This window comes from Phodopus roborovskii, unplaced genomic scaffold (genome assembly GCF_943737965.1).
Source record: "Phodopus roborovskii unplaced genomic scaffold, PHOROB, whole genome shotgun sequence".
Lineage (NCBI taxonomy): Eukaryota > Metazoa > Chordata > Mammalia > Rodentia > Cricetidae > Phodopus > Phodopus roborovskii.
In genome coordinates this window covers 30,706,793-30,720,159 of record NW_026125295.1, presented here as the reverse complement: position 1 = coordinate 30,720,159, position 13,367 = coordinate 30,706,793, and the positions used below count along the sequence as shown (strand labels likewise).

At 39.9% G+C, this 13,367-nt stretch overlaps 1 protein-coding gene across 1 annotated transcript; it reads right to left on the bottom strand.

The window, feature by feature from the left end:
- Nucleotides 1-7,354: 7,354 nt before the first annotated feature.
- Ankrd34c (ankyrin repeat domain 34C) lies at nucleotides 7,355-9,134 on the bottom strand. The gene has a single exon (XM_051207499.1). It carries the CDS (start codon nucleotides 9,102-9,104, stop codon nucleotides 7,494-7,496), a length of 1,611 nt encoding a protein of 536 aa, XP_051063456.1. The 5' UTR covers nucleotides 9,105-9,134; the 3' UTR covers nucleotides 7,355-7,493.
- Between the last annotated feature and the right edge of the window lie 4,233 nt (nucleotides 9,135-13,367).

Here is a 13,367-nt window from a genome sequence, read left to right as displayed (position 1 = left end):
ATGAACCATTCACAAAGGGAGACTTTATGAAGATGGTTTAATAAAATTTCAGGTATAATCTACATACAGCAAAGTGTCTAATTAGATCAGTTTCCGGGCCCATATGCCTGCCAGACCACTGTCACAAGCATGTTAAGAGCATGTACATCACCTCTAAAGTCTTCTCATTGCTTTGAAATCCCTCTCCACACCCACCTCACTCTCAGAATAATGTGTTTCACTACCCAATGTGTTAGAATTTTCTAGAAGTCTTAATAAATGCAATCATAAAAGAATGATCTTTTAGCATGCCTTCATAAACTCAGCATCCACAATTTAGTATATTCCAATAGTTCACTCCTTTTTCCATTTCCTGTGTATGTATACATCTATTCCCAGTCTATCTAATCTGTCCCATTGTTCTATTTGTCTGTGTCTATGCAAACACCACACTTTCTTGATTACTAGAGATATATAGGATATGAAACCATGTAAAACTAACCTTACAGCTCTATGCTTTCTCAACACTGTATTGGCTCTTGAAGGTCATTTGCTGCATTTCAAGCACATTTTGAAATTAATTTATTAATTTCTAGAAAATTGTATGTGTAACTGAACCTGACCATCCATGTATGTGGACAAGTGCCTTGTGACAGCATGCAAAATGGCAATTTATTCAGCAAATAATGCCAGAAAAATTGGATATCCGCATCCCAAAAAAGGGACCCTAAATCCGTAGCTTACATCATAAGTACCATTGAGTCCATGTGTATTATAGATCTAAATATGGAGTCTAAAACCACAACATTTCTAGAAGAAAACATATAACAAAATTTTTATGACTTGGACTTGGTAGAGAATTCTTGAAGACCCAAATCGCAATCTGTAATTAAAGAAAAAATTGATAAATTGGACTTTACCAGATTTAAACTGTTCATACTTTCTTTATAAGACTCATTCAAGAGAATTGAAAACAGCCAAAAACACAAAATAAACTTTGGAAATATTATTCAAAACATTATTATGAATAATTTTATGCCTAAAAATGATAAACTTAGGAGAGAAATGAGTAACTCCTTGGAAAAACACAACTTTTAAAATCTGACCCAAGAAGTAGAGGAGACTCCCTCTGAGAGTCTGGTGCAAGTTTAAAGGTCCTCACTCGCCCTGGCGGTGCTCATCCCTCAGCCTGCACAGCTTCTACAGCTTCTGTTTTGCCCTAGAATTACTTCCAGATCATTAGGAGAAAAGCTGCCTGTCCTTTTGGTTTTTATCAGTTACTGTCAGAAGCTAGAATGACAGCAATGACAGCCGTGAACCCCTTGCATTGCCCCTTTTGTTTGTTCAGCAAATCCTACAGGCGCGCACCACCACAACTGGCTATCTTTTTGATTTGTATTACCCCTATAGCCCCTCCATGAAGCAAGCAACACTTCCCTTGAGGTCATGCCCTTCCTGGGCCCTTGCACTTTCTTGTCGTGTTTCCCTACCTTCCTTAGAAAGCTCTCTGAGGTGCACTCCTCCGTGAATCACAACAGCCCAAATGCTTGTCCGGGATTATATGAGCCCAACCCAAGAAACCCTACATCTAAGTAAATATAACAAACGCCTCAGTTGAGAAGGGAGTTTTCCATGCCCAAAATCAAGTAAAAACATAGCAGTTAATGTAACCGACACAGAGGGTTTGGGACCTTTAAGATTTTTAAGTATCAGGGCTCTACCCTCTTTAAAAGATTTGTGAGTTCCCAGGAGAGTATTGCTAGAAGTTGTGCACTCTCTTGTGTCCATCTTCCATTCTACATGTCCCATTTGACCCCCTGCTTTCTGCAGTGAGGTAAAAACAGCATGGGACCCTTCCCATCACCATGGTCCTAAACTATTCCACCTCCAGATATGTATACCCAAATAAATCTCACTTCATTATAAATCATTTAGGCATGGTATATTTTATGTCACGATACCATCAAAATAAAACAAATGATACTTAAAAACGTAAGGACCAAGTACCTGATGTGTGTGTGTGTGAGAGAGAGAGAGAGAGAGAGAGAGAGAGAGAGAGAGAGAGAGAGAGAGAGAGAGAGAGAGAGAGAGAGAAAGAGAGGAAGAGGAAGAAGAAGAAGAAGAGGAAGAAGAAGAAACAAAGAAAGAAAGAAACAAAGAAAGAAAGAAACAAAGAAAGAAAGAAAGGAAGGAAGGAAGGAAGGAAGGAAGGAAGGAAGGAAGAAAGAAAGAAAGAACTCCTTTATTCCTTTCAGATATAGTGTCAATGCCTCATGGCCACTAAGTCCCATCTCCAAATAACACTACAGACTAGGGATCATGTTTTCAACATATAACTTTTACAGGACTTCAAATCCCCAGATAAAGAGTGGTAAAAAAGGAAAAGTATTAGGCAATTTCATTTATAAATACAAAAAAAGAAAGTTAGTCTTGCATTTTTATTCAAATTTTAACTCTATTCTGTGAAATAAAGATCCAAATTCATTTTTTGCATTTTATCTCACATGGAAAACAAATTATTCTGGCATTATTTGTTGACAGGAAATGTTACCTCTGTTACACCTAAGCTTTTCTGCTGTGTGAGGCTTTGTTCTATTCTATTCTGGTGTTGTGGGTCAGTTGTGTATTACTGCATTTTGTTACATTGCTTTAATCTCTATTGCTTTCTTAAATCTCATCATCTGTCATGATCTTCAGAACTATTTTAGTTATTTCCAGCTCATTGCTACTCCATATGAATTCATGATTTTTAAAGAAAAAATTCTGAAAACTCAGGGCAGGGAAGTGGGAGCTAAGTTCCATCACTTGGGGTCACATGGTAGAAGGAAGAGGACCAACTCTGACAAAGTAGAACTCTGACTCCTACATGCACACACATACACACACACACACACACACACACACACACACACACACACACACACCACCCCATACCACACACCACACCTCCACATTTTTAAATGCCCTAAATATGTTTTTTAAAAAAATCTCAATTTTTCTACATGTTAACAATATCTGCTGGTATAAGAAACAGTATCATAGTCAAAGAAACAGTATCATTATCATAGTCACAATGAAGTATAAAATACCCAGTAACTGAATAAAAAGAGATGGAGAAAATGAAAATTTTTGTTCACTAAGGGATAACAAACTAAGTTTTGAAGTTTTAGAGTAGCAATCTTGTGTCTCTGGATTTGAGGAATGATTCAACCAAACATAACTAATAGCCTACAGTGAAGATAGGGTTAGATGCTATGAAATTGCAATGGAATACTGTAAAGAATGAATTTAGGTCCTGTGTGTAAGTATATGAGGAGAGCATACACTAATCTCTATAACAGAAGTGTCTGTGATTCTGACCACATTAGCCAAGGGAAGGCAGGGGACTCTGAAAGGAGGCAGGTGGCTCTTTCATCAGGTTCATCATCTAGGTTGGTGCATCTGGATATTGTCTTGACCTCTTCTGTCTTTTCTCATCTTTCTCTTTTCTCCCACTTTCCTCCAACCCTTGACTATACTTATTAATCTTTTCTCCAATGGCTGACACTAGATTTTAACTCTATGATTTCAAAATGGCTTCTACAACCAGACTTCTGGGACTGGGCAGTTCACAGCATGGTAATCAGGAAGAGAGGGGAAAATAATGCTGTTCTGTAACCTTTCTCCTTTTCCCTCCAGCCTACAGGAGGCACAATCCACATCCACAGCAGCTTGTCTCTGCTGGATCCTCTCTGGAAAGGTCCTCACAGGCATACCCAAAGATTTGGCTTATGAATTTCTGGGTTGTTTCATACTCTCATCAAGTTGATAATCAAGATTAACCATCAGAGACATCTTCCCACCAAACTTGACCATGTAGGCATTTCTCCCTACAGTTCTACTCTGCAACAGAGCAGTTTGCATTATTTGAACTCACATTTCTAAGCCTTTTATCAGTTTTGGGAATGTATCCACTCCTCCAGGGTTAGCTACTTTAGCCTTGACCCCGTTGCTTCTTCTACATCCTCCAGCATTTTCTCTTTAGGACTATCACTCACAATCTGTTGTCAAAGGATATGTAAGAAATACTAGGTTCCCTTTCCCCAGTGCAGAAGTGGAGAAAAGACAGGATAAAACTAGTCTGAGGAACAGTAATTACTTTCCTTAAGGGAATCTTTTTCAATAAGCATTTTGTTTTGTGTATAAATATTACTAACAACTTCTTTGAATTTTTAGATAAATTTCCATCATGTGTCCTTATAGAAATGGGGTAACATGCAGAGCTTGTTAGTAGTCTCGGGAAGGTACTAAGGACGAAGTCTGGCACTATCCAGAGGATCACAGAAACACTAATGTTTACAGGACCAGGGGACTCTTGCAGGTAGTCCATTTTATAGTTACTGTTTTATCTTGAAATGAGAGCTAACAGAAGTGAGCTTGCAGCTCCAAGGGAATGCAACCCCCCTCCCGAAAGTCTTCAACTGTGGCAACACACCAGCCATGGAGTTCACATAACTTAAAGTTTGTTTTTCATTTTGTGTGGATGTAAAATATTGAGTCTCTGCTGAAGTTAATGTTACTAGATGATGCTATCAATGCCATCATAAAGACCATATACTAGACCAAGGATAGTGAGATTCTATCTTTAAAAGATAAGAAAGAAAATGTACAGAGATGATACTTAACCTTGCAATTTCTCTGAGAGGAAAAAAAATGAGAAGTCATTTGTATTGAAGGATTGTAATATATCTTTTATTGACATTTTAGAAACATCCAAATAGTTTCCTTGCATGGATTTGGATACATGTTTGTGCACATTCTGTGCTTGGGACTAGGACAGAGGACTCAGAGAACCAGGGTAGGCAGCAAGGGCTACACCTGAAGCACCAACGCACACAAAGCAGGAAGGTCACACACAACCTGAAAGTACACAGTACCATTTATGGACAACATTCTAAGAGGATTGAAAGTAGTTTGTGTCTTTAAAAAAAAGGCTTTGGAATGTCTAGAAATTAAACCAAAGTTCTAGACTTTAAACTTCAGGCTCATTCTAAACTATATTTAGAAACAATCTAGACATTTAAGTGGCTAGATTATTAAAAACATAGTTTGAAGCTAACTTGTAGAGTGACTAGATTTCCAAAGGGAAATGATAACCCCTGACTAGAAAGCATGTATGAATCTAAAACCATTTTTTGAAAAGCATTTCTGTGAAGTTCATTGACATGGACAACAATACTTATTTAGGCATATCCAGTGGAGCAGTAATTTAGCCATTAAACCGTCTAACTTGACTAATATACTGCCAGGAAGTGATGAGATAAGATGCTGTCCTGAAGGCTACCTAGAGAAAGGCTGATGGAAAGGTCACAACTGGCTGACAGCAGCATGAAAATATCTTATGTTTTTGTGCAATGGCCCGACTACTCTGAATGATCAATTTATCATTCGGGACTTCACCTAAGCTAACTAATATGAATGTACCACAGTTACTACTTAGGATAAATTAGGCTTCCAAATCTTAGCTAAAGGCTTAGGAAATTTTCTTCTGCAGTATCATCTACTGAGTAGTGCCAGAGATGTTTCTGTTCACTCCACAATGCCCAGGATATAGCCCCCTTAACAGTTACCAAGCCCAACTGTGAAAAGTTCTGAGATCCAGTAAGCTCTTGCCTTAAAGGAATCATTTTTTAAAAAAAATAAACATTTTGTTTTGTTTATAAATATTGCTGACAACTGTTTTGGAATAGAAATGTAGATCAATTTCTATCATATGATCTTATAGAAATGGTGTGAGATATAGAGCTTTTATGACAATTGTTTTATGTGACAAATACGTTTTTAGGAATTGGTATTTATAGAGTCACTAAGGGTCTCATAGAGACACATGAATCCTTTAGCTAGACTCAACTTTGTTTTGTACAGGGCATTATTTACTGCCTGATATTTCTGAGGCTTCCAGGAGCTCAAGGAATAGCTAAAGAGTAGCTACCTGGTTATCTAATGATCAGAACCCATGCCCCCCACAATATCTGGTTCTTCTATCTGCTGCATGATTTCATCCTTAGCACAGCTTTATAGACATTGTGAATCCCATTGCACAGCTGATGGAAGGGAGACTACAACTAGCATCACTGCTTTCCTAAAATCAAACAGTTGAAGACCCTAATCTGTCATAACCAGAGTCTTGGTTCTTCTTCTGTATGGTGCCATCCACGAAGACCCTTGTGTTTCTTAACTACTGAACAAATGCACCTCAGCCTACTAAAAGGAAAAATAAATGGGGGAAAAGGAGGGCTCTATCTCCTCACTTACAATGTAGCTACCTTATGCCAAATGTGCTACATCTCCCCCTCTGTGGGTTTTCTCAGACATTGGGAGTGATTTATATAAATCCCCCATCATCTAGATAATGCAGGTAAAGAAGAAGCCAGATTGCCCTCAGATTACTCAGATCATTGAAGAGGAAATGATGGTTTATCACCCCATTAAATGTTCACGCTTTGAAAAATGAACTGATTCCGGCTGCTTCCAGCTGGAAGACCACCCACTGTGCCATTTAATCTGTACATATTCTATGGTCATTTATCATTATGCTCTCCATAAATCTCCCCAACTGTCTAGAAGATGATCAGGAGGCATATGTAAAGGTCTGTTGGGTCAATTGCATCACCTTTGTATCCAACTTAGCTAATTATGTTTTTTTAAGGAGGTGCTCCACACCATTTCAACATGGAGCCTGTGTGGTGTCTCTGGTTTCATTTATGGAGGAAAGCTCGTCTCTGAATGACTAGTTACTGTAGCGTATCAGTGCAGAGCTGTATAGTTGTGATATTTGGAGGTTTGCAGCACATCCAAATTAGTATGTGAATAAAATACACTAGTAGGGGATCTGAGTGCCCCCTATCATTTTTAACAATGGTCACAGCACAGCAAGAGATGAGACCCACGTGTCAAAGCCTCTTGCACGAGGGGGACACTGTTTCTCCTTCACCATGTAGAACTCGGGTATTCAGATACAGTAGTTAGGGGGTGTTTTTGAGCTTTTCCACATCCAGAAAAATATGAAAGCTTTGTTTTCTTTTCAGGCACTTTAGAGACTACAAATAATGTATTCCTAATACAGTATCATGTTTTAAATTCATATTCTCTGTTTTCCTGGCCCCCCCCCAAAAAAATACCAAACATTACACTTGTGTAGTTACCTTCTAACTACAAAGGTGAGTTTCCTTTGGAGACTTTTTTTTTTATTCCTGTACCTTCATCTCTACAACCCAATTATCCTGAGCTCTTTTTGGTGCGTGAAACAGCAACAGCAGCAGCAGCAACACCCAAAGTTTATCTCAGAAGTAGTACTCTAAAATAACCCTTGAGTTTTTCTCAGAAGTAAAGCTATGCCTGTCCTCATGCTTTCTGAAGTTGCCACACACCATGATTGGGATGAAGAGGGGCTGTGTGGCTGTGTTGTTCTAGATTTGGTTTCTTCTTTATTCTATAGTTTAGGAGTGGGGGAACTGTTTCTAAGGGGTTCTAGGTCACATTTTCATGATTTCTTCAAAGTCAGACAGTTGCTTCATCTGTTCAATCTGCATAGAATGCCTTCGGAGGAGTTTCTTTTTACTTCTCAAGTCAACTCTCTTTGGTGAACTTGGAGCAATGGGAACCATAGATTTTAAGCCACCAGCAAGTGGGGAAGTGGGTTTGCTACTGGCTCTGATATCTGGGATAGGTGGGTTTGAATTCACATTTAAAGGGGGAAGAAAGCCAGGCCTCGCGTGAGCAATGCGGTCCAGTAAGAGAGTTCCTGAGCCTCTTCTTTCTAGAAGATGAGGAGGTCTGCGGCGCACTGAACTGGGAGATGTGCTGGGGACAGCATCCAGACACTCCCGAGAGCCATGGAAAAGGGACAAATGGGAACTGTTGGGCTTCTTTCTATCTAAAGGTCCTTTGCCAGACTCAAGGGACATAGAGTTGGGTGGGTCAGCCCCTGGCTGTACATCTAGGTCATAGAGATCATTCTCCAACAGCTTGAGGGATGCTGGATCTTTCAAAGCTGATGGTCCTGGTGGACACATCCCAGCCTTCTCCTGATCAACAGGAAGTGTTCCTCTCCTGGCCAGGCGTGGGTGGAGAGCCTGGCCTTTCTCATAAGATGCTTTCCAGGTAGCAGTTGCTGAAGTTGAAACCTTCAGAACTTGTTCTTGGACTGTGGGAAAGAGTGTGGAGTCTTTGCTGTCAATGCTGTTGGTTCTGGAGAGGGGATTCCTTTTAGGGAAAGACATGTCACTGATGCTCCTGATGACTTCCTTCTCTGTGCTTGTGCCTCCTGGGGATTCCTCCTGGCGTGTGGAGGCTGCCAGCACAGAGGGAGCAATCAAGCCCCAGGGTTCAGACTGGAGCCTCTTCAGTTGGGGCAAACGGGCCCTTTTAAGGTTAGACACTTTCCTAGTGGGTGATCCAGGCTCATTAAGGACCTTAGAAGTACTACAGCCATTTTGGTGTCCTGTTTGGAGGATGAAGAAATCACCATCCTTCTCACTGGATGGAGAACCCAGACCAGGAGCCTTCAGTTCGATGTCAGAAGGAGATGCACACAGTGGTGGTGACTGTCTCTCTTCCACTTTGGGTGATGGAGGGACATTGAGATACTGCTTGGTGGTTTTTGTGCCTGAAGATGATTTGTCTGTTGTTATAATGATCACTTCCTTACCTTTGGCTTTGCAGGCATCAAGGAGATGCTTCAGTGCATCCTTGTCATCCGCATTTATTGCATAAACTAGAGCTGAAGCCCCAGTGCGATCCTCAAGACTGGGGTCTGCTCCATTCTCCAGCAACAAGGACACCACTTCTCCCCCAGCTTTTCTGATGCAAGCATGGATGAGCGCAGTCTTGCCAGACTTATCCTGGATATTGGGGTCTGCTCTATTGTCCAACAGATACTTTACCATCTTAGACTTGCTAATGCTTTGCTGGTCTACATGTTTGGTAATGCATGCCACCATAAGAGCTGTTTCGCCTTTGTCGTTGCTCTCATTGATATAAGCTCCTCCTTCTAAGAGGAGTCTGGTCAGTCGGAGCCTCCCTAACCATACCGCTTTTAAGAGGGAGTTTCCATCAGTCCTCAACTCAGTGTCATCATCCATCATGGTGGCTACAACTTTGGGCCTCTGAGCCACAGGGGCTCAGACCTAGACCTAGAAAAGGAACCAGAAGGGAAAGCATTATGTATTGTGCATTCTATTGCTACTACAGGCAGCATAATTATTTCAAAGTCTAGGTACAGTTCTAGTCTGATCCCAAGCTGTGTTAACTGAACTAAGCTACCTAATGCCTATGAGTGAGTTTATTCATCTATGATGAGGGTGAAAGTACTAGTGACCTACATCCTAGGGTTATTCTAACATTTCCTCAGATAGTGCATATATAAAACATTTGGCTAAGGACTGAAGAGTTGGTTCAGTGGTTAAGAGCATTTGTTACTTTTGAAGAAGGCCTGTGTTTGAGTACCAGAACTCACATGGTAGCTCATATTAATGTATATCTCCAGTTCCAGGAGATCCAACACCTTCCGACCTCCATGGGCACCAGGCATACATCTGGTACATATATGTGCATTAAGGCAAAACATACACATAAAATAAAACAAATACGTCTAAAAACATGTGTAGAATACACACACACTAAAACCACCTGGCCCTATGAAAAGCAATTAGCATAATGCAGAGCACACAGTAACTATTTTTAAATTACAAGATATGGCTGTGTTGACTGCTCAGTTAACACAAATATAGAAATCTCGGTTCCTTTAGGAAATAAACATTCATAACTGGTTTTTTTCCACTGTTGGATCTCCAGCACTTAGCAGTGATTCAGACATAATGAGTTGGACACTTTACAAATAATCATTAAAAGCATTGTTATTGACGTGCTTCAAAACAGCTAGTAGAAAATACACCAACATGCTGATCCTTAAACTAGATCGTAGGCCTAGGGAGGTATTCACTTTTTCTTTTTGTTGTGTTCCTAAAATGAATATGTATCACTATGATTGTGAAGATAAAGCAGTAGAAAATATATAAAAATAAAGTCAATATAACCATTCTTTTCCAGGGTCTAGTCCCACTTTCCCATTTGCCTAATTCACAATAGCTCCCACCATGCCATGTTATATCCTTCCTTCTTGTTGAACTAATATATGGCATGGAATAGAGAGCAGTGTTGTATTTTTGTTCACACATGTTGTTTAAAACAGTAAAAACCAGTTTCCTCCATTTTGTCACACTCTATTTTTCTGTCTTGTTCTCCTCATGTGAGTTCTCTAGTCCATGGACTCAAAATATCCACACTGTGTGCTTGAGATACATTTTACAAATAAGGAGTGATGGGAAGGCTAGCATAGATTACCTGGCTAGACTATGGGTACCAATTACACTGACTCATGTCTGCAAGAATGATCTCTCCACATGGACACCTTAGGTATCCAGCTCTCACTGAACTGACAGCCTGTTATTTTCTCCTAATCTGATCTAGAGTGTTCTTTATCTTTCTGTATTACTCAAGGCAATGGCTTCTTGGTTTCTGTTTTCTACAGAATTGGAAAACACCAGGGCCTGATAGATATCTCAGATAGCCCAGAACCCATTTAAAAAGATGGGCATGGATAGTGCCATTGTAATCCTAGAGATAGGGAGGTAACAGCAGACAGATCTCAAGGGATGGGCGGCCATACAACCTAGCCTAATTGCTGAACCTCAAGTCCTAGTGAGAAATCTTGTCTCAAAAAATAAAATGTGTATGGCTCCTTAGGAGTAACACCCAAGGTTGACCTATGGCCTCTCCACACTCATGCAGGCATGCACACACGTACACACCATCACTGCCACACCATAGCACATTAAGAGATGAAGAAGTTTCATTCATCCATCCCAGCTCTTCCTTTAAAAGTAACAGCAGCAACAGCCTGGTCTGTCTTCTGGCTTCAGCATATTTCCCACTACTTCAGACACATCACACTGAAGACTCTGAGTCTAACCTGTTACAATTGTGCTTATATGTTTCTGTGAGAGTTTCTGCAAAATTGCTGTCACCTGAGAATGTTGCGCAAATGACATATTGGCATGTCTATATTTCTGTCTCCTTCCTCGTCTCCTTTCTCTTTTAATATCCTATTGATCTTCGTTTTCTCCGCGTGTATGTGGCTTCCTCTCTCTCCCTCCCATAATTATAATGATCTCCTTGATGGTATGCTACCTATGGTTTCTGTGTTAAAGTCTTGCATTGTTCAATATTCAATAAATGTTTTAGTCTCCAAGCTCTGCAGATCCAAAGCAGAATTTGCAAGCATTAACTAAATAAAAGGGGATATTTAGGGAAAACACTTTTCTTTGTTTCATCGTGGAAACCTTTCTTCCCCTGACCCTAACTCACCTTCCAGAATCATCCACTGAAATGCAGCTCTGCTCACAGCCTGCCTACCCTTTCTTAAATATACCCACTTTCCCCTCTCCTGGCAGTGCTCTTGTTTCTAACTATAAGGACTCCCTGCTCTTCTTTAATTATTCATCACCCTCCAGACATCAGCTCAAATGTTACTTCCTTTGTAATCAAGAAAAAAATCAATCAAGATCCAAGAGGGAAAGTTGAGTAAAATTACAATGACTCATATCCAGTCTATATAAAGAACTCCTCCAAATCACTTCCTCCAAAAGAGGATACACAAATGACCCATGAGCTTTACATGCTCATCAAAGGTGCTCAGTCTCATTAGTACCCAAGGAAAATCAAATCAAAGCACAAGGTAGTTAGACAGAATAACAACCCAAAGGATGCAGGAAGTTAGAAGCCATCAGGAACTTGCTGGGCTATAAATAGGTATCACTATACTAAACTGAAGCCTACATTTTGACCTACTCATCCCATGCCTAGATTGATAGTTGTGGTAAACTGTAAACCATGACTACAAAATTCTCCTATCATGGTCTATGCATGAGGAGCTGTCCAATAAAATGGTCAAAATAACATCATCACTTTTGAGTAAATCCTTCATGGGCCTTACAACATCTCAGTTTTCCCTTTTGGAACCCAGCTATTTTACGAGAAAGACTAGGATATCCCACTAGAAAGGTCAAGTGGAGCTTCAGCTAAATTTCTGGATGCAGGTAAGAACATCTGTCTAGCCCCAGTCAGCTCCCAGATGATTGCCATTGACTGAGTGGACCCACCAATAAACTCAGAAAAGAGTTGGAGAGAGAATTTGATTTTTTTTGGCCTTTGAAGTACAAGAAAAGGCTAATTAAGTTAATTAGTGTGGTTTTGTCTCTGATTATGTGAGTTAAAATTTCTACTGTTTATAATCAAGTCAGTCGTGAATATGGTATTAGTGCTACTTCTTTGTTTATTCATTTATTTGTCATCAAACATAGTCAGATATGACGACAGAGATATGTGAATATTTATGTAAATATTAAGAGATATACAGAATGCAGGCATTTATAATCTAGAAGGAAGGTAATAAGCTTTTTATGGTATGTTTGCCATTTACCAAGCAAGGTGCTGGTTAATGACAATTCCTCCATGCATTGTCACTTACTCCTTACAACAATACTATGAGAAGAGTAGTAATATTTGTTTCTTAAATTGAAGCTTAAACTGGGCATCAGGGAGAGAAAGTCACTTATCTAAAACCTCCTAAGTAGTAGGTTATAGAATTAGAATTCAAATCCAGCAGTCTCACCTCAAAGTCCATGTTCTTGGACTCTATGTGAAATAATTGTCATTTTATGTAGTAAGTCGCAGAACTGAAGACAGACATACAGCTGAGAGAGATGAGTACCATGAGGAATTAAGGGTACAGATTAGGAAAGGATTCATACTGAACACACAATTATTCTAGCCCTTAAAAAAAAAAAAAGGTAAAAGTTTCTTGAACCGAAATATTGAAGGCATTATACCTGGGGTGATAAAGAAAAGGGTAGCATACCACAGAAATTTAGAGAGCCTTGTGGTATAGGGTCGGAGTGAAGGGCTACAGGCATTGGTAGAGCGAGGTAACTAGTAGGGCAGGCAACACCTTTTAGACTGTTGTCCTAAATGTAGATGCTAGTATGTAGAAATGTCAGATAGTGTATAGCTGTAAATGAAAAGGTGATATAATCATTGGTGAGAGGATAAGAATGGATTGGGAGGCTGGGAGATACTAATCTTGTGGGGGTGAAGAGAATTAGGGCTACCACAATACAGAGGCTGAGGGCAAGTAAAGCCAAGAGAGCTTAGAAAGACAGAACTGACCAGTCTGACCAATGCCTAGTTTTCTTTCATTTGAGATTTGTCTTCTACTGTGCCCTATGAAGTAAATGCTAAAAACACCTAATGCTGGAAAGACAGATGCTTTACCAGGGGCCTCTAAGCTT